At 48.4% G+C, this 19,535-nt stretch overlaps 1 protein-coding gene across 2 annotated transcripts in view; it reads left to right on the top strand.

The window, feature by feature from the left end:
* The window catches only part of naaladl2 (N-acetylated alpha-linked acidic dipeptidase like 2), a 1,153,361-nt gene that overhangs the window by 1,108,576 nt on the left and 25,250 nt on the right, over positions 1–19,535 (top strand). For both annotated transcript variants that reach the window (XM_085990293.1, XM_085990292.1), the window contains one exon: positions 5,160–5,358. In XM_085990293.1, the coding sequence (XP_085846419.1) occupies positions 5,160–5,358 (199 nt within the window). The remainder of the gene's footprint in view (positions 1–5,159; positions 5,359–19,535) is intronic.

Here is a 19,535-nt window from a genome sequence, read left to right as displayed (position 1 = left end):
TTCTTCGACTCATCACCTTTTATGAAGTAATTGATAAGCGTATCAATTTTATTAGCTAAAAGTTAAATGGCGACACCTGAGGAGCAACAACAGCAACGGATACAGCAGACATTGCTGAGAGCCCTCAGACCACCACGCCTGGACCTCGACCCTCAAGAGGTGGGTGCATCAGCCAAGTTTGAACACTGGCTGAGCTGCTTTGAATCCTTCCTCGCAATCTCACAGGTTACAGAGGAGGATCACAAACTGAAAATTTTGACCGCCCAGGTGAGCCATCAAGTATATATGCTAATCCGGGACTCTAATACGTACGTGGCGGCCCTCGAGCTACTAAAAGGGCAATATACGCGCCCAGTGAACACAATTTACGCCCGACACCTCTTGGGATCCCGCAGGCAGCAACCGGGAGAATCGGTAGGGGCATTTGCACGGGCGCTACTGGCACTCTGCAGAGACTGCGATTGTAAAGCGGTAACGGCTGTGGAGCACGCGCAGGGACTCGCCTGTGATGCCTTCGTCAGGGGCCTCCAGTCAGACCACACCCGGCAGAGACTGCTAGAAAGCAAGGAACCCGACCTGAAGACGGCCATTGCCCTTGCGCTCTCGTTAGAGGAGGCCCACCGAAACCTCGAGGCATACCCCCGTAACGGCGCCGAGACATGGCAATCGAAACCGTGGGACACGGGACCGCCGCCCCCGGCACCAACCGCTGCAGCGACCCAACCGAGACAGCAGCCTCCGGTAAGAACTGCTTCGATGCCCAGTAACCAGGCCCAAAAATGCTATTTCTGTGGCCAGTTAAAACATCCCAGAGCGCACTGCCCAGCTAAGACAGCTACCTGCTCGGGCTGCGGGAAGAAAGGCCATTACGCTAACGCCTGCAAGGGGAAGCCAGCCAGCAGCGCAGCGTGCGGGCCGTGGGAGCAGCCATCTTATCCGCCATTTTGTGTACCCCCGGCCGCATGGCATCCGCCGCCATCGTATCCAACGCACTCAACCGCCATTTCGTCACCGGAACCGACCACCGTCTCGGCGGATGACTATAGTGACTCACTAAGCCACATACTGGCCTCCGTGACGCTGGATCAAGCCCTCCCTCACCATCTATCCAGCTCCATGATGGATATCGCGGTAAACGGCCGCGCCACCAGTTGCCTGATCGACAGCGGGAGCACAGAGAGTTTCGTCCACCCCGACACGGTACGTAGCCACTCCCTCACGATTCTGCCAACGCACCATCGCATTTCTATGGCGTCCAAGTCCCAGTCAATGGACATCAGCGGCTACTGTGTGGTGACCCTGTCAGTAGGGGGCACTGAATATAAAAAATTTAAACTGCTAGTCCTGCCCCGTCTTTGCGCTGCCGTCCTGCTAGGGTTGGATTTTCAGTGCCACCTTAAGAGTGTCACACTAGCATACGGTGGACCCCTCCCCCCACTCACAGTCTGCAACCAACAACTTTTAAATCGCCCGCTGCAAACCACCTGCAGCCTTTCCACATTAAAAGTCCCCCCCCCTCCCCTGTTCGCTAACCTCACCCGCGACTGTAAACCCATCGCTACCAAAAGCAGGCGGTACAGTGCCGGGGACAGAGCTTTTATCAGCTCTGAGGTGGAGCGGCTATTGAAGGAGGGCATTATCGAAGGTAGCACTAGCCCCTGGCGAGCCCAGGTTGTAGTCGTTAAAACCACTGCAAAACGCCGCATGGTAATCGACTACAGCCAAACCATAAACCGGTACACCCAGCTGGACGCGTACCCCCTCCCTCGCATATCTGATATGGTCAATCAGATTGCGCAATACAAAGTATTCTCCACCATCGACCTTAAGTCAGCGTACCACCAGCTGCCCATCCGCCATGAGGACCGCCAGTATACTGCCTTCGAGGCAAACGGCCGCCTCTACCACTTCCTTAGGGTCCCCTTCGGCGTCACCAACGGGGTTTCGGTCTTCCAAAGGGAGATGGACCGAATGGTTGACCAGAACGCACTGCGGGCAACCTTCCCCTATTTGGATAACGTCACCATCTGCGGCCACGACCAGCAGGACCACGACGTTAATCTAGCAAATTTCCTCCGTACGGCCCAACGGCTGAACCTAACGTACAATAAGGAAAAATGTATGTTTCACACCAAGCGCCTGGCCATCCTCGGCTGCGTGGTGGAGAACGGAGTCATCGGGCCCGACCCCGACAGAATGCGCCCCCTAATGGAGCTACCCCTTCCCCACTGCCAAAAAGCACTGAAGAGATGCCTGGGGTTTTTCTCCTACTACGCCCAGTGGGTGCCCCTCTATGCAGACAAAGCCAGGCCCCTCATCAAAGCCACCTCCTTCCCCCTGACACCAGAGGCGTGTGCAGCCTTCACTCTTATCAAGAACGATATCGCGAAGGCCGCAATGCACGCGGTGGATGAGTCCATCCCCTTCCAAGTGGAGAGCGATGCCTCCGACTTCGCCCTAGCCGCGACCCTTAACCAGGCGGGCAGACCCGTGGCCTTTTTCTCAAGGACCCTCCAGGGCCCCGAGACGAGACACTCCTCCGTCGAAAAGGAGGCCCAGGCTATTGTAGAAGCGGTGCGTCACTGGAGGCATTACCTGGCCGGGAAACGATTTACCCTGCTCACTGACCAGCGTTCAGTAGCTTTTATGTTTAATAATAAGCAGAGGGGTAAAATCAAGAACGACAAGATCTTGAGGTGGAGAATCGAACTCTCCACCTACAATTATGATATCTTGTATCGGCCAGGGAAACTCAATGAGCCCCCAGATGCCCTATCACGTGGTACATGCGCCAACGCGCAGAGTGATAGGCTGCAGTCCCTCCACAATGACCTCTGCCACCCGGGGGTCACCAGGTTTTTCCATTTTATCAAATCCCGTAACCTGCCCTACTCCATCGAGGAGGTCAGGACCATGACCAAGAGCTGCCAAATCTGCGCCGAGTGCAAACCGCACTTCTATAGGCCGGACAGAGCAAGCCTGATCAAGGCCACCCGCCCCTTCGAACGCCTGAGCGTCGATTTTAAAGGGCCCCTCCCCTCCGCTGACCGCAATGTGTACTTCCTCAACATAGTTGATGAGTACTCCCGTTTCCCCTTTGCCATCCCTTGCCCAGACATGACCAGTACCACGGTCATCAAGTGTCTGAATGACATCTTCGCTCTGTTCGGGTTCCCCAGCTATATACATAGCGACAGGGGCTCATCGTTCATGAGCGACGAACTTCGGCAGTACCTGCTAACAAGAGGTATCGCCACGAGCAGGACCACCAGTTACAACCCCCGGGGGAACGGCCAGGTGGAAAGGGAGAACGCGACGGTTTGGAAGGCAGTCCTCTTAGCACTAAAATCTAAGGGCCTTCCGACCTCCCGCTGGCAGGAGGTCCTCCCTGCAGCGCTCCACTCCATTCGGTCACTGCTTTGTACTGCCACTAATGCGACCCCTCATGAGAAAATGTTCGTTTTCCCCCGGAAGTCTACATCGGGAACCTCGCTACCGGCATGGTTGACTTCTCCTGGGCCCGTCCTACTGCGGAGGCACGTGAGGACGCATAAAACGGACCCCCTGGTCGAGCGGGTGCACCTCCTACACGCCAACCCCCAGTATGCCTGGGTGACATACCCAGACGGGCGGGAGGACACGGTCTCCATACGAGATCTCGCACCCTCGGGTACCCCTGAATTACCACCGTTATCCCCCTTACCACCGTTATCCCCCTTACCACTGTTATCCCCCACCACCCCTCCCAACCCAACCCCTGCAGACGGCATGCCAAAGCCCCAGGAATCTTCGCCAACCACCCAGACACCAGACCCGACGTCGGATGCTGCAACACCACCGCCGCCACCACGACGATCAGGACGTCAGACAAGGCCTCCTGATAGACTTAACTTGTAGTACCCTTCACCCCGCCGGACTTCACATTAAACAAGGGGTGAATGTGGTAAACCACTGTATTGTATATTGCCACCTCTGGGTGGCGCTGTGTATGGAGGCATGCCTCAGCTGACTCCACCCACCACTGTGTGGGTTTCGTTCAGACTTGTTCAGTCACTCACGAAGAAGCATGGTCTCTTCTTAGCTAATAAAAGCCTTATTCATCTCTTCTTTCGACTCGTCATCTCTTCTTCGACTCATCACCTTTTATGAAGTAATTGATAAGCGTATCAGACACAAAGCTGGGTGGGCGTGTGTGCTGTGAGGAGGATGCCGAGAAACTCCAGGATGATTTGGACAGGTTGGGTGATTGGGCAGAAGCATGGCAGATGCAATATAATGTGGATAAATGTGAGGTTATCCACTTTGGTAGCAAAAACAGGAAGGCAGATTATTATCTGAATGGCAATAGATTGGGAGAAGGGGAAGTGCAACGAGATCTGGGTGTCCTTGTGCACCAGTCGCCGAAGGTAAGCATGCAGGTGCAGCAGGCGGTTAAGAAGGCAAATGGTATGTTGGCCTTCGTAGTGAGAGGGTTTGAGTACAGGAACAAGGATGCCTTGCTGCAGTTGTACAGGGCCTTGGTGAGACCACATCTTGAGTATTGTGTGCAGTTTTGGTCTCCTTATCTGAGGAAGGATGTTCTTGCCATGGAAGGAGTTCAGCGAAGATTCACCAGGCAGATACCTGGGATAGCAGGAATGACGTATGAGGAGAGATTGGATCGATTGGGCTTGTACTCGCTGGAGTTTAGAAAAATGAGAGGGGATCTCATCGAAACTTATAAAATTCTAACAAGACTAGGTGCTGGAAGGATGTCCCCGATGGTCGGGGAGTCCAGAACCAGGGGTCACAGTCTAAGGATAAAGGGTAGGCCATTTAGGACAGAAATGAGGAGGAATTTCTTCACCCAGAGAGTGGTGAACCTGTGGAATTCTCTACCACAGAAGGCAGTAGAGGCCAATTCATTAAATATATTCAAGAAGGAGTTGGATATATTTCTCAAGGCTAAAGGGATCAAGGGGTATGGGGAGAAAGCCGGGACCGGGTACTGAATTTGGATGATCAGCCATGATCGCATTGAATGGCGGAGCAGGCTCGAGGGGCCGAATGGCCTACTCCTGCTCCTATCTTCTATGTTTCTATGACTTTGTTTTATGTTTTGTGCTGTGTTTCTATTGACTTTTGGTGTAAATCTTAATTATATATTTTACTTTTTAAAGATGAAAGTGTTGCTTCAGATCAAATGCTGGCATTGGCCAGTGCATTGAGGGAAACTGCGCAACTTTTTCAATCAGATGAAATGCGTCCAGCTAATGATCCAAAGGAGCGAGACCCTGCCCATCTGAGAATGTTGAACGATGTGCTGCAGAACCTCGAAAAAAACTTCCTCATCCAACAGGCTCCACCAGGCTATTATAGGTACAGAAAAACTCCTATATATCTGTCACAGAATGAGGCAAGATAAGTGGTATTTATGATTCAGAGTTTTCAAATCTCTGAACTCGATAAAGTGCAGTTGCGGATTTTGAAAGAAAAATATTGTAAATAATGGCACATAATGCTTGCATACTTAACTAATGCTTAATTCAAACATTTAATACTTCAGCTGGAATGCTTTCTTTTTAATATTGTCTAGATAAGGAAAAACCCTTGTTTTTTAGAGTTGTGAAGCAGGCATAATGGGAATGTCTTAGAAGTTTTAGAACAAAAAATAATTCCCAGTGTTTACATTGCTAAACCCTCCTCCCTATCCTTATGGTAGAATTTTTTCGTGACCCCATGATTCAGCTGCTGGGATATGGAATCATAGAATGATACAGCATAGAAGGAGGCCATTCAGCCCATTGTACCTGTGCTGGCTCTTTGGTAGAGCTATCCAATTAGTCCCACTTTACTGCATTGCTTCCTTTCTCGTTGGGCTGGAAACAGACTGATCAAGAAAGTTCTCTTGTACACATTTCAGGAATTCCTCCCCCTCTTTGCCCTTTACACTGTTACTGTCCCAGTCTATATTAGGATAATTGAAGTACCTCAGTTATCACTACTCTGTAGTTTTTGCATCTTTCTGTAATTTGCCTGCATATTTGCTCCTCTCCTTCCCACTATTTGGTGGACTATAGTGTACACCCAATAGTGTAATAGCTCCTCCATTGTTCCTTAATTCTAACCTAATAGATTCTGTCTATGACCCCCTCACATACATCATTCCTCTCCTGTGCTATAATAGTTTATTTGATCAATAATACCACCCCCTCCCCCTTTCTTTTCCTTCCCTATCTAGAAGCTGAATTTAGTAGCATAAAATCCAGGCGCCAACTTATGCATTTCTCAGAATCCAACCTAAACCAGCAGCAATATAAAAGCAGCTATAATGGTGTTCTGTGCATCTTGCAAAGGAACTTGATTCCATATTAAAGCATTAATAGATAAATAATTAGCTCAGGGACTGTTGAGCACCTTTACTTAATTTTATTCTTTGAGTCTACCTTTCTGAGCATTACTAAGCACATTTCCAAGTGTTCTTTGTAAAATGTCAACTGGGCTCACTTGGTACCACTCTCACCTCTGAGACAGACTGTCACAGGCTCATCCACTCCAGGACGTCAACCTATGAAACTAGGCTGACACACTAACACACCAATGCAGCGCTGATGTTAAACTGACACCCTGTCTTCCTGCTCTTGTGGTTCAGGTGGGCATTATAGATCCCATGGTACTATTTAAAGAAAAGCAGTGTTCTCATCGTATCCTGGGCAACACCATCTGAAAGAGATTAAATAGTCTTTGATCTCACTGCTGTTTGTGGGATCTTGTTTTGTGTAAAATCATTGGCATATTCATCTCCAGTATATAACAGCAGTGATGACACTTCAAAGCAATTCATTGTATGTCAAGCACTTTGGAATGTCCCAATAGACATGAAAAAGCTCTATATATATTCAAGTTCTTTCTTTCTAGAATATGTCACATTATTAAGGTTTTTAGAGTAATAAGAATCATACTAACAAGTCAATAAGCTGTTATACTCCATTGTGGGATGTGGAATAAGGCTGTAAATAGCTTTGATTACAGCTTCTGTTTAGTGGGACTCCAGACTCTGCAAAAATGGTTACATTTTCAATAAATCAATATAATCTTCTGATGAATAGCCCTACTTTCTGAAAAATTGATTTTTCATGCATTTTATAAATTTATTATCATATTTAAAAACAAGAATGGATTGTAAGTCAGAAGAAGTAGGCTTTTGAATCAATCTTGATGTCTCTAGAAAGGTACCCACACAAAAACCTTTCGAATGTACTTCGTCCCGGTAGCAGAGATGCAGTCATTTGTGGGGCAAAAAAAGTAAAGCTTTGGGACATTTTTCTTTACAGCACCGCAGTGAGTATTGATTTGGTTAAACCAGATCTGTCAGCTGAAGCATTATAAATAAGGCAATTCTTCATCTGTAAACAGGGAGGCTTAGGTGTAATTTACAGCTGGTGACCTTCAGACAACAAAGCAAGTTTAGATTATTAAGAGTACATCCATAATTTAAATTCAGTCTTTAATTTGGATCGAAGTATTCTTTCCCTTTAGGCCTTCCTGTTTGTTAGGGTTGAGAACTCAACAGTTAGAAGTGTAAGTCAATGACCTTGGTTTCTTTGCATAAATTTCATCTCTTAGTCTTCCAGAATACAGTTTTCATAACTGTTATTCATAATCTATCTTGATATAATTTAGAATCTATAACAAAAGCTGTCAACAATATTCTCCAATTAACATCAGTAGCTTTTAGTGATGTGATAACATAGCTTTCAAATACAATTACAGACTTTGATTAGACTAGGGTAACTTATTTGGAATAGTCATGCACTACTTATTTAGTAATCATTTTAGTATCAAATCTGCTTAAATGCGCTGCAATTGTTTTGAGAGTAAATTGCAAAAGAAATTTGTGACAATATTTGTATCCCAAATAATCTGTGAGCTGTAAATTAATGATATCACCAGAATCTATTCTTTCAATTTTTGAGTCTGCGCTAGATATTCTCTTGGGTTCAGCACTACCAGCCACTCAGGTAAGTGGATACTGCAACCCCTATGATTAGGAGTTTACCTTTATTGCTGATACCTAGTCGAACAATAGGCTGAGTCTGGTATGTGTGCTGGATTCTCTGATCTTACACATGCCCCAGGTGTATTTCTCCTATCTTCCAGGTGGATTGATGAGCACTCTATTTAGATGAGGTCATTTGTAAATGAACAAACTGGTTTATTGTATGTGCACAACTGAACAGAATACAGTTTTCATTGAACTTCAACCTATTTCCTTCACTCCTTGTAACATCTAAAATAATAAATCATGCATCTGACAGCAGACTGCATTTTCCAGACAGACCATGGGAAGACTAAGCTGTCCTCTGACCCTTGCCCAGCTCCTTGTGTCGAGGTTTGGCTTGTCGAGTTACTATTCCCCCCCACCCCCGCCCCCTATGACCAATTCAGCTAAGATGCATGATTTATTATTTTAGATGTTACAAGGAGTGAAGGAAATAGGTTGAAGTTCAATGAAAACTGTATTCTGTTCAGTTGTGCACATAAAATAAATTAAAGGCGCTATATAAATGCAAGTTCCTGTTCTTGGTAATCTGTTAAAAACCCAAATAGTACGTTGTTTGTTCCTTGTTTTGAATTAAAAGGGTGATAAATTCGGCTCCGTAACACCCAATTTTTCAGTGCTACAGGTGCCATTTTGTGCCCAAAATGGCGTCCGCACCACATGCCCACACTTCTGGTGCATGCTAAGCCAAACGCCACCTTGGTGAGGGAAGTAGGGCGGGCGTTAGGAGCGTGCGGCGGAAGTATGCAGAGTGGGCAGATCGTGACAACAGTTAACGTGCAATGCTGATTTGACACCAGCGCTGCCATTTTCATTGTCAATGCTGGAGCTAGCACCCTGTCTTAACCTCGCACAGCTGAATATGCATTCAGCATCTGCAAGGACCCCCCACCAGTGTTATTTAAAGGAATCAGTAACCACTCTAAAGTTAGTTGTTGATTGATTTCTACTGACTCTGTGTAAGTTTGTGGAACTGTTTGGAGCTTTCTAGAGGTGTTTAAAGTTGATAAGGTGACAGGGAGTGGTGCTGCAAGTGGAGAAGGCCTTGCTTCTGACTTCAAGAGTTCTGGTCAGATCACTTGGTCCCAGTCATGGGTGCTCTAGTTGTCATCCCCCTTGGCCTGCAGCATGACAGGGAGATGGAGCAGAGGCAGCGAAGAAGAGGACAAGCTGCTCGCAGAGGGAGGAGGAGGAGGGGGAGAAGGGCTCTCAGCAGGAGGCCTTACCCACCCAGGGTCTTCCGAGAGCAATTGTCCTACCACAGCCTGAGCTAGGAGCAGTGTGTGAGGTGTCTGCGCCGAACACCTCGAGACTCTTCGCCGGGAGCAAGCGGAAGCCAAGCGCAGGCAGTGCAAGGAGCGCACGTCAACCCAAGCACCCCACCCACCCGCCTGCCCCACCTGTGACAGAGACTGTAGGTCCTGCATTGGACTCATCAGTCACCTGAGAACTCATTTTTAATGTGGAAGCAAGTCATCCTCGGTTCCGAGAGACTGCCTAAGAAGAAGAGTCTGTGCTTTTCGAAGGAGGTGCTCTCAGAACTCTGCCACCTCTTGCAACCAGATCTGCAGCCTCACACCAGGGTAAGGACAGCGCTACCAGTTGCTGTGAAGGTGACCGAGGCCCTGAAATTCCTCACATCAGGATCCTTCCAGGCTGGAGCAGGTGACATCTGTAACATGTCCCAGTTCGCTGTCCACTGCTGCATAAGAGTGGTGACAGACGCTCTTTATGCCAGGAGAGGGGAGTTCATTGTCTTCTTTCAGATGAGACGTTAAACCGAGGCTCCGTCTGCTCTCACAAGTCTACGTAAAAGATCCCATGGCACTATTTCGAAGAAGAGCACGGGAGTTGATGTAAGAAAGCTACTAGGTACTTGGTCTAAGCGTTAAACAAAGCTTTAATCAACTGTTTTACAACATGGAGATCTAGTTGTGTCCTTCACTAGTTCCTGTAAAAGAATGTCCTGAGCAAGCTGGGCCCATGCCCGAGTATTTATACTCTCCCTGATCAGCGCCACCAGCGGGCTGCCCAGTATTATTTCATAAGTCATTTCCACATGAATGACAAGATTCATGTCAGGAGGTATCCCCGGTGTCCTGGCCAATATTTATCCCTCAACCAACATAACAAAAAACAGATTATCCGGTCATTATCACATTGCTATTTGTGGGAGCTTGCTGTGCACAAATTGGCTGCCGCATTGCCTACATTACAACAGTGACTGCACTTTGAAAGTACTTAATTGGCTCTAAAGCGCTTTGAGACGTCCAGTGGTCGTGGAAGGCGCTATATAAATGCAAGTCTTTCTTACTCTGAACAGAGAGAAGCAGGCGGAGCATGCACATGGCTTTGCCAGGATAGCAGTCTTCCCCATGGTGCAGGGCGCCATTGACTGCACGCACGTGGCTTTGCGGGCACCGCATCTAAATACTGAGATGTACCGCAACCGCAAAGGTTTCCACTCACTGAATGTGCAGTTGATGTGTGACCATGCTCAACATATCATGATGGTGAATGCCTGGCATCCTGGGAGCAGTCACGATATTTTTATTCTGCGGCAGTCCACTGTTTCCTCAGTCTTTGAGCCACCACGTCAAACCAGAGGCTGGCTGCTGGGCGACAAGGGTTATCCCTTGATCACCTGGCTCATGACTCTGCTCGCAATACAACCACACATGACCATTCCGGTGCTGAAGCAACGGTTCCGCTGCCTGGACCACTCTGGAGGAGACCTGCAGTACTCACCAGAGCACATCTCAAGATTCATCGTGGTGTGCTGCATGCTCCACAACCTCACCATTGTGAGAGCACGGCCCTTGCCACCAGGCATACAGCGACCAGCTGAGGAGGAGGAAGAAGAGGAGGAGGAAGTGGAAGAAGAGGAGGAGGAGGAAGCGGAAGGGAGGAGGCAACCCAGGCAGCCCCTTTCTGGGATCATCAATTCCATGCTGGAAATCACGGGCTCCAAGCTCTGCATAGAGCCCTGTGCAAGATTGGTGCTGGACTCCTCCATGCTCCTTGACATTGCACTCAGGCTTTCTGCCCATGCACCAAACATTTCATTGTGCATACCCATCAGCGTTCTTCTGTAGGCCGCCCCATCGAAGTCCTCATCTAAGTCCTCTGCAGCAGAACTCGTGTGCGACCTCGCCCTCCGGCGAGCTGGTACCTGCGCTACCCTTTTCCCCTGCCCTGGCTGCAGGCCACTCATGCCTGATGTCTCACCAACTGCAGATTCCGCATCTAACCTATCCTCTAAAGTACATAGAGTGTCAGTATTTGAGCTGGTGGCTCTGAGTGTGAAATCGAGTGACGCTCTGTCTTCATGATCACTGTCTTCCTACTCCTCCACCAGTGCGTTGCAGTTCTTGGCTGTAAGTTGGGGTGAGGGGGGAGCGGAGCAAAAGGTGCATGCTTTGACCATCTACAGCTTGTAAGTCAGATGAGATAGTGGGATGAGGGGGAAGTGGGATGTGAGAAGGAGGATTAGATATGAGCATACCGTCATCTTGGATTGCTTCAGCCCTGCCGCTGGCCACGGGCTCAATGATTGTCCTCCCAAGAATGGCCAGCACCGTCTCGTTCATGGGGGTGAAATTATGCAGGCACGCCTCTGCCTCTTCGGGTAGTCACTGCTGGCTCCGATTGTGAGCCATCTTGTCCTGCAGGAGAGGGGAAGTGCGTCAGTGAATGTGGTGCAATGTGTTTGGGTGATGTGCCTGTCATGGTTGAATAGCTAACTGTGTACAAGCTGTGAGATGTGGGTGTGAGTCTTGCAGCGGTGGTAAATGTGTGAGAGTGAGGTGAAGCTATGATTGTGAGGTATACGTCGTGATTGATAGAAATTGTTGGTAGGTGAGTGATTGGGATGTGGTGCATTGAGCAGTGTGTGAGGCTAGTGATACAGATGGTGGGTTATGGCATTTGAAGATTAATTCACTGACCTTGACCACTCGTGTGATGTCATTAACCTTCTTCCTGTACTGCAGCCAGGTCCTCAGGGTGACACTGCTGGCATTGACAGCTATGACTATCTGCTCCCATTGGCATTTTCGATTTTGCTTGGAGGGCCTCCTAGCCCCCTGTGGAAATAGCACCTCTCTCCTCCTCTCCACCTTCTGTACCAAAGCCTCCAGTGCTGCATCAAAAAACCTTGGTGTATGCTCTTTCCCCTGTTGTGACATCAGTAGTTATTTTGCACTGTCTTCCCCAGCGAGTTGAATAAGCTGCTGCAGGTAGAATGCAACTCCCCTTTAAGAGATGTAGGCCTAGAAATTGGGTTCTGGTCTTGCCAGGGCTGTAGCGCCAGAAAGTTTGCGCCAGCGGTAATGCGGCAGCGCGCGACGAAAATTCAGGTGCGCCGGGCCCAGACGGCGGCGGGCGCTAAAACCCTCCTTTAGCGCCTCAAAACGGGCGTGAACTTGGGTTTCCCGGCGCTAATCCCCCGCTGCGGCACCCGATGCGGTGCGGCAGGCGGGGGAACTGCAGGCCTCCTCCTCCTGTTAAGGAGGAGCTGCCTGCAGCCGACAACTGTCCGGCGGATTGACCCGACATCTGAGCCCGGCACCTCGGGGAAGTGCCGGGCTCGCATGAGACACTGATCAGGGCCGCGGGGGGGGAATGCAGGAGTCCGGGAAGGGAGGTGCGGGCAGGCGGCCGCCGGGAACGCGGCCGGCCGCCGCTCCACCTTTATGCGCCGGCGCACACTGGGGGAAGACTCTGTTGCCAGAGTCTTAGTTGCGCCTGCCACGGGCGAGGCGGGCGCAACTGAATTTCGGCTTGGGGCCGGGTTACCACGGCAACCGGGACACTGCACACACCGATGACGTCATCGGTGCCGGCGCAGCGCTACCGGTGCAACGCCGATTTAGGGCCCCAGGGAATTTCTCAACTGGCCATAACTCCGGCGCTAGGCCCTCTAGCGCCTCAAATGCGGCGCTAAGCCTACCGAATTTCTAGGCCGTAGACTGTATTTAAGAAGTGTAGGCTAGCTTTCATTGGTGCTAGCCTCACACAAACTTGGGCCCCCTGCTGAGCGTTCAGCCACTCAGCAATGTGTTCAGCGCTGGGCTGAACACCACAATCATTATAATTAGCAGGCAGCATGAATGTTGCATGCTGCTGCATTCCTTTCAGCGGGCGCCCGTTTTCGGGGGCAATCCAATTGCTAGGCAAAAACCATTTAAACGTTAAGTATGAAAGTGCTTAAAGTTAACCTAAATGCATTATTTTTTATGTAAAAATCCAACTTATTCTGGGAGAGCATGCACCTGGACACGTGCTGAAAATGCATCACCCATTTTGTGCTTTCGACATTTGGATTTCTTGTCCAGGCTTTCATCTACTTATTTCTTTTCCAACATGAGTGAAGGAATGTTGTGTACACACTTTGCTAAGCTACAAAACCCTCTAACTACTTGTTTTCCCATGTCAGGGCTGTTCTTGTGTTGTCAGCTTCCTGGGGGTTGTGTCAACTTTTTTGAAGCTGTTGATCAGCTTTTATATGAAGATCATATGAATGCAGTCAGTAGGTCCCAACTCACTGGGAAATCTTAAAATGAGTTTTAAAAAAAACACATTATGTTTGTTCTTAGTTGTTACGGGAGAGGATTTAAAGGAAATCAGTTGTAGCAATCAGCTTAGTTACACAAAGCAGAAGTAACCTAAGAGATTTGCCTTAACACTGCAGCTTGACTGGCACCAGCTGGGCTCTAAAAAGCACTGATGGCTTTAGTCACCTTCACTGCCATTGGTCAGAAGTCATTTGTAGAATAACACTGCAAATAATTTTAATTGTTTGCAAAGATGATAGAATATCTGTTCATTAAATTTAAATCTATGGTAACCAGTCTATGAAATGTTTTGATGTCTATGAATGCGTTTGGACTGTTTCCCTTGGCTTGATGCTCAGTTCAGAATCCTTAGTGCCTCACCAGCATGAAGTCTGCTGCTTTTGCAGGATTATTGGCAGCTCTTGCCAGAACAGGTTTTTATATGCTGTTCTAGGCTTTAATGCTGTGGAAAATGTGGTCTTAATTACACCATAGGCAATGAGCACACAGTGACTCCAGACTGCTAAATTGAACACCACATGTGGTGATTACTACATAGTTGTTGGTTTGTTGCAGTAGCACAAAATGCAGCACTATCAAATGCTTCAAGCAAGTAGTGATGGTGCATAGAATGGGAATGCAAATAGTGTAAACTGGAGGCCAATATCACATAGGCCTGGATTTTACTCTCAGCTGCAATGGAACAGCGCTTGCCGTTCACCTCGCTGACAGCTGCCCACAGACTTTTCATGGGTTTGTCAGCGGAGATTTCCTCTAATCCGGCGTCTTTTCCAGCGCGGCGCCCTCTACAGAGGATCTGCGGTGTCTGTGAACAGGAAAAGTGAGGCTCTTCAACCAATAAGATTGAAGAATCCTCACTGAGACACGCGGGCCGCGATTTTTTGCTTGGAAGCGGGCTGGTGGCGGGAACGTTAGTCGGCAGGCTCCAGTCCCACTGCCATCTCCAGCCGGCCTGCTGACACAATTTTACGTTAATTGGGTTAGTTAAGCCCGCCGCGTGCGTTACCCGCCCTGACCATACGGTGGGGTCTGCTGAGCTGTTCTGCTGACGCATTTGCAGCTGGTATATTTAAGGGGTCCATTTCACAATTAGATCTCATGTCATTTCTGATGCTCCTGACTGCTGCTGCTCTCCACGATGTCTGCAGAGAGACAAAAGAGATTTAACGAAGAATCCCTCCATGTTCTTGTGGCGGGAGCCCGAGGACGTCGGGAGGTCCTGTACCCAAGTGATGGAAGAAGGAAACCTCCTCAGCAGACAAAGGCAGCCTGGCTGAAAATAGCTGAGGAGGTCAGTGCCTGGTCCAGACACACCTGGGTCCAATGCAGGAAAAGGTTCAATGATTTCCTGCGCTCTGGAAAAGTGAGTATAGAAGCACACTTGCCTTAATTTTGCTGTGCCTGTCATCACATCCCCATCACTCTGCATTGCTACCCCTACTCCTGCACATCCTAACTCAACCCAACATCCTCTGCACCATCCCCGATCCCTCTCTCCCTATGCACAGAATCATTTCCCCATCGAACTATGCACCCCTCACACCCACCCTCAAGGTTATGCAATGACAACAAATAACAACTCAAAAGGAGGGAACTTGGTCATGGGAACCCACTCCATCACAGTCTCCCTCTGAACATCTATCCTATCCATTCTTTACACTCATTCCATCACTCTCACTGAAACTCCACTTCTTTCCCTCATTGCAGGAAAAGAGAGCCCGTAATAAGAGGGAGAGGGAGAGAACAGGAAGAGGACCACTATCCGTCTCACAGCTCACTCACACTGAAGAGGCTGCTCTCGACATAGCGGGATCAGTGGAACAGCTCGAAGTGGGGGATGGAGAGAGGGGCTCAGTAGAACAGCCTGGTGACAGAACGCTTCTTCATCTATCTTATTTGCCTTTCATGAGTGACACATATGGGATCTAATGTCAATAGAAATTGAATGCTCATCATGGGCACAATGGGATCTGTCTGCAATCTACATATTAGATGTCAACTCATGTCTTTACTCTCCCACAGGACCAGCAAGAGCCCCCCTCCCGACTGTCCAGGAGGAAGAGCAGGAGGACTCCTCAGAGGATGCATCCTCTGAGGGAGCAGCTTCAGCAGAAATGATCGCACCCAGCACCAACGCAGAGACGCACACCTCGGTGGGTCGTTTGCGAGACAGAGTAGTGTTGTCACCTGGTGTCTCACAACTCACAAGTGAGCAAGAGCAGATGGTGGAGACAGGGACAGCAGTAGAGAGTCCTCGCCGGAGGCCGCAGGACACTCATAGCTCTGCTCAGCTGCATGTAGATGCTGAGCCTCGGGGGGCCATCCAGAAAGAGAGCGGTGCTGGAGTTTCAGGAACAAGTGCAGGAGGTTCTGACTGGGTTTACAACCACGGTGACTGCGAGTGTGCAGAAAATGGAGGAGTCCATCTCAAACATGAGCAATGCCGTGGTTCACGCAATGGCGAATGTAGGTACCGACATGGAAAGGTTGGCAACCTCCATGGAGGACATAATCGCCAGACTCAAAACAACATGGTGACTCTTCTAAATAGATGGTCAGCTATGGAGGATAGATGGGCATCTATCGTGGAGAGGAACCAGAGGTCCATGGACGTTCCTGTTATGAGGACTGTCAGTCCAGAGACTGTACTGATGTGCAGCAAGTTGCTCTCCAGCTACTTGCTAGCGGAGAAGTGCGGGTGGCCCATAAGAGAGATGATGGTGGAAGGCAACATGCAAGTGGGGGCTCCTCTCCAAGAGTCCCAACTTCCATCCCCTTGCCAACCCCTCGGTCAGAGACCGATGACTGCCTGAGCAGTGATGGCCGAGTCTGCCCCTGTGCAGCCACAGGAGGAGCAGACTTTGGTGGGGCCTTCACAGGCTCCAAAACCCAGAGGACGATCGCCAAAGGCGTCTAAGCAGGCACAGCAGGGAAGTGAGCAGGCTGTCCCTACATCTGCTGAAGCCACAGGCGTAGCACAACGTAGAAGCATGCGTAAGAGAAAGCTGACACATAAATAATCACAAGGGTTCTCACTTGGGTGTTCTGCTAGAATTCAATGTTAAGTTTCTGTTCTTTTATTCTGTTGGAATAAATTAATGTTGTATGAATGTTTGATATCATTGCCATATGTGTGCTCACAATTTGAGGTGGCACAGTGAAGGGTCAGTGCGCCTTTTATGTCCAGCAATGCAGGTGACAGTGGATATAGAGTTAGCACCACACACTTACAGCCTCAAGACAGAATGGGCTGGATTTTGATTGAGGAGGCGTGTAGGAGAGGGGACTATAACTTTCGGGGTTGTAGTCCCGCCTCCATCGAGTTGTGGACAACCCACGCGATTTTCACTTGATTGACCTTGTTGAGCCCGCCCAGCGGGCCAATTAAGGGCCACCCGGCAACAGGTGACGTCACAGATTGACATTTCATCTGTCAAAAGCTTTTGACAGATGAAATATCAGCGTTTGACAGCTGTTTGAAGCTGTCAAACACTGACAATCTGTACTCCAAATTAATTCCTTCCTCTCAGGCTGATTTAGAGATCTCCCCAGAACAGAAAGCTGAATGCTGCAACTTTTGACAGCTCGTGGCCATTCTGCTTTCTGTGCCGGTGAGATGAGGGACTCCCGAGACCTGAAGGAAGGAAGTAAAGGTAAGTAAATGTAAGTAAAACTTCTTTAAACACTTTACACACACCAAACACACTTACCTCTGAACTCATGCACCCATCACTCACCTGAACACCGGACATCTCGAACCCTCCAAGCCCTTCAGCCTGACGGTCTGCCTTGCTAACTTGGCGTGGTTTGGAGCCGTCGGGAATCCCACATTTCAGGAATAAAAATAGGGATTAGGCTAAAAAACTGCCTGTTAACTGCCTGTTAACAGGCAGTTAATTGGCACTAATCCCCTTCCTGCCTCGGGGAGGCGGCTCCCAGCACAGGTCGGGTATCCGCCTCCTTTGAAACTGGCATGGAGGCGGGTTGGGAGCGGGATGGGTTCGTGCCCCCCGATTTCGCGATTTTAACCCCCCACATGCCTCCAATCCCGCCTCCACGGCCCAATGAAAATCCTGCCCAATGTGTCTCCCAAATCATTAAATCAGCAACCTCTGACATTTGAAATTGAGCAGATGTGCAGAGTGCAGCTTTTAGACTGCAGTTGCAGCTGTGAAGTACCCAGCTCGTTGGTCCTCCTGACATACTAACCTGGCATGATCTCCAAACGTCGTGAAACCCGTTGAAAATATTGAAAAATATCAAAAGACTGTCAAAATAGCAATTAACAAGCACGTAACAAGGAGTTAAGTGCCTTAAATCCCTTACCCGCCGCTTGGTGTCGGGTCTGTTGTGAAATTGCAGATCTGACACTCTTGAAACTCACATGGAGGCGGGTTCGCCCACAATCATTGCGACTTTAACAGCTGACCCACCTCAGAACCCGCCCTCTGAGCGCCGGCAAAATCGCAGCCACAGAGTCTAAATCAAGAAGTATAAAGCAATAAATATCAATTAGATTTAAATGAAGTACAGAAAATGAAATAAAGATTGGGAAATACAGATGGGATTAAGGGAGAGAGATAAAAGAGACAGAGAGAAAAAGTTTTTAAAAATGTGTTTAATTTTTGTTAAATCTCCAACGCTAATTTTCTTCTGAGGGAATGAGACTCCACATTTGTAAAATTATTTTTTCAGGGCCAGAGAGGTTGTTCAGCAGTACTTATTACGCCATTAAAACTCACTTACTCCTGAGTGCACTAGCCCTAACTTTTTCAGCCATTTATAGTACAGAACGACTGGGTAAGTACAGCAAGTTCACGCCATTACAGTGATTTCAGTGCCGAACTATCGGCGAGGACTGCAACAGCGCACCCTGTGGAGGAGGGTATCTCTGACAGCTACTTCTGGATTTCCGCATTTAACTGCGCATGTGCATACTCCAGAAGTTGCTATCAGATTTCCACATTATAACGGTGAGCGCTGATAGCCTCACTCTTATTCTCATTGCAAATTCCAAGCCATTATAATGCTGTGAGTCAATGCTAATTCAAGTTCTTCCTAAATGCTACCAGAGTTCCTGAGGTGGCTAGATGCTGTGTGTCAATATGACTAAGGTGTCTCATCTGATGCAAGCTGCACCTCTAGTGCTGTTGCATGGGTAACCTTACCCTGCCTTTTTTCTTGCCACATGTGCAGGCATACAAGAGCATAATTCTGCCATCCTACTAGTACTAGACATTGTTCTGTATAGCCACTAATCTGCAGAAAAATAAATGGTACCAACGAGATCAGTGAAGCCCTCCCTTTGGGTATTATGCAACTGATTTCTGGCTTTAACAAGTTTGGCAGACGCAGTCTTCAGTAATCTGGCTACTTGGACCACTATGGCTGAGCTTTCAGTGATATCTGCAGGGAAGATACCCACAAAATATGCTATTTTTTAATAACAGGAGCATTATATACTATGCAATGCACAACATATTATGATATAGTTTATCTCCTGTGGCATAGCTGATGGACAAAAATAAATGGCATCTCTTCTTGAAATTGATTCTCTGCTTTCCCAATCTCTCTTTTTGTGTCACTCAGCCTCTCACCCTCTTTGCTATCAAACATTTTCTCATTATGGTATCTACATCATTCTGTCTGTTTTCCTCTTTGCTTCTGACTCTCTCTTTCTGTGAATCTCTTCTGCCCTCTATCTCCTCTCTCTTTTATACATTTCCAGTGTCCAAGTCTGACTCGCAAACATGTTCCATTACTGATATACTTAATCTTTAGCTTTTGTCTTTTTTTTAAGTTCTAGGCACACAGGAAGACAGCACATAGTATGGGAGAAAGTAGTTAAGGAGGACTGGAACTACAAATAATTTTGAAGAATGAGATGTCGAAGCACTGGTGTCTGGGAATACTTGAGC

Source organism: Somniosus microcephalus, chromosome 6, assembly GCF_052327205.1.
Source record: "Somniosus microcephalus isolate GS21.2 chromosome 6, FLI_Smic_1.0, whole genome shotgun sequence".
Taxonomy (NCBI): Eukaryota; Metazoa; Chordata; class Chondrichthyes; order Squaliformes; family Somniosidae; genus Somniosus; species Somniosus microcephalus.
Note: the sequence above shows the minus strand (reverse complement) of the source record. Positions and strands in the feature narration are given on the sequence as shown.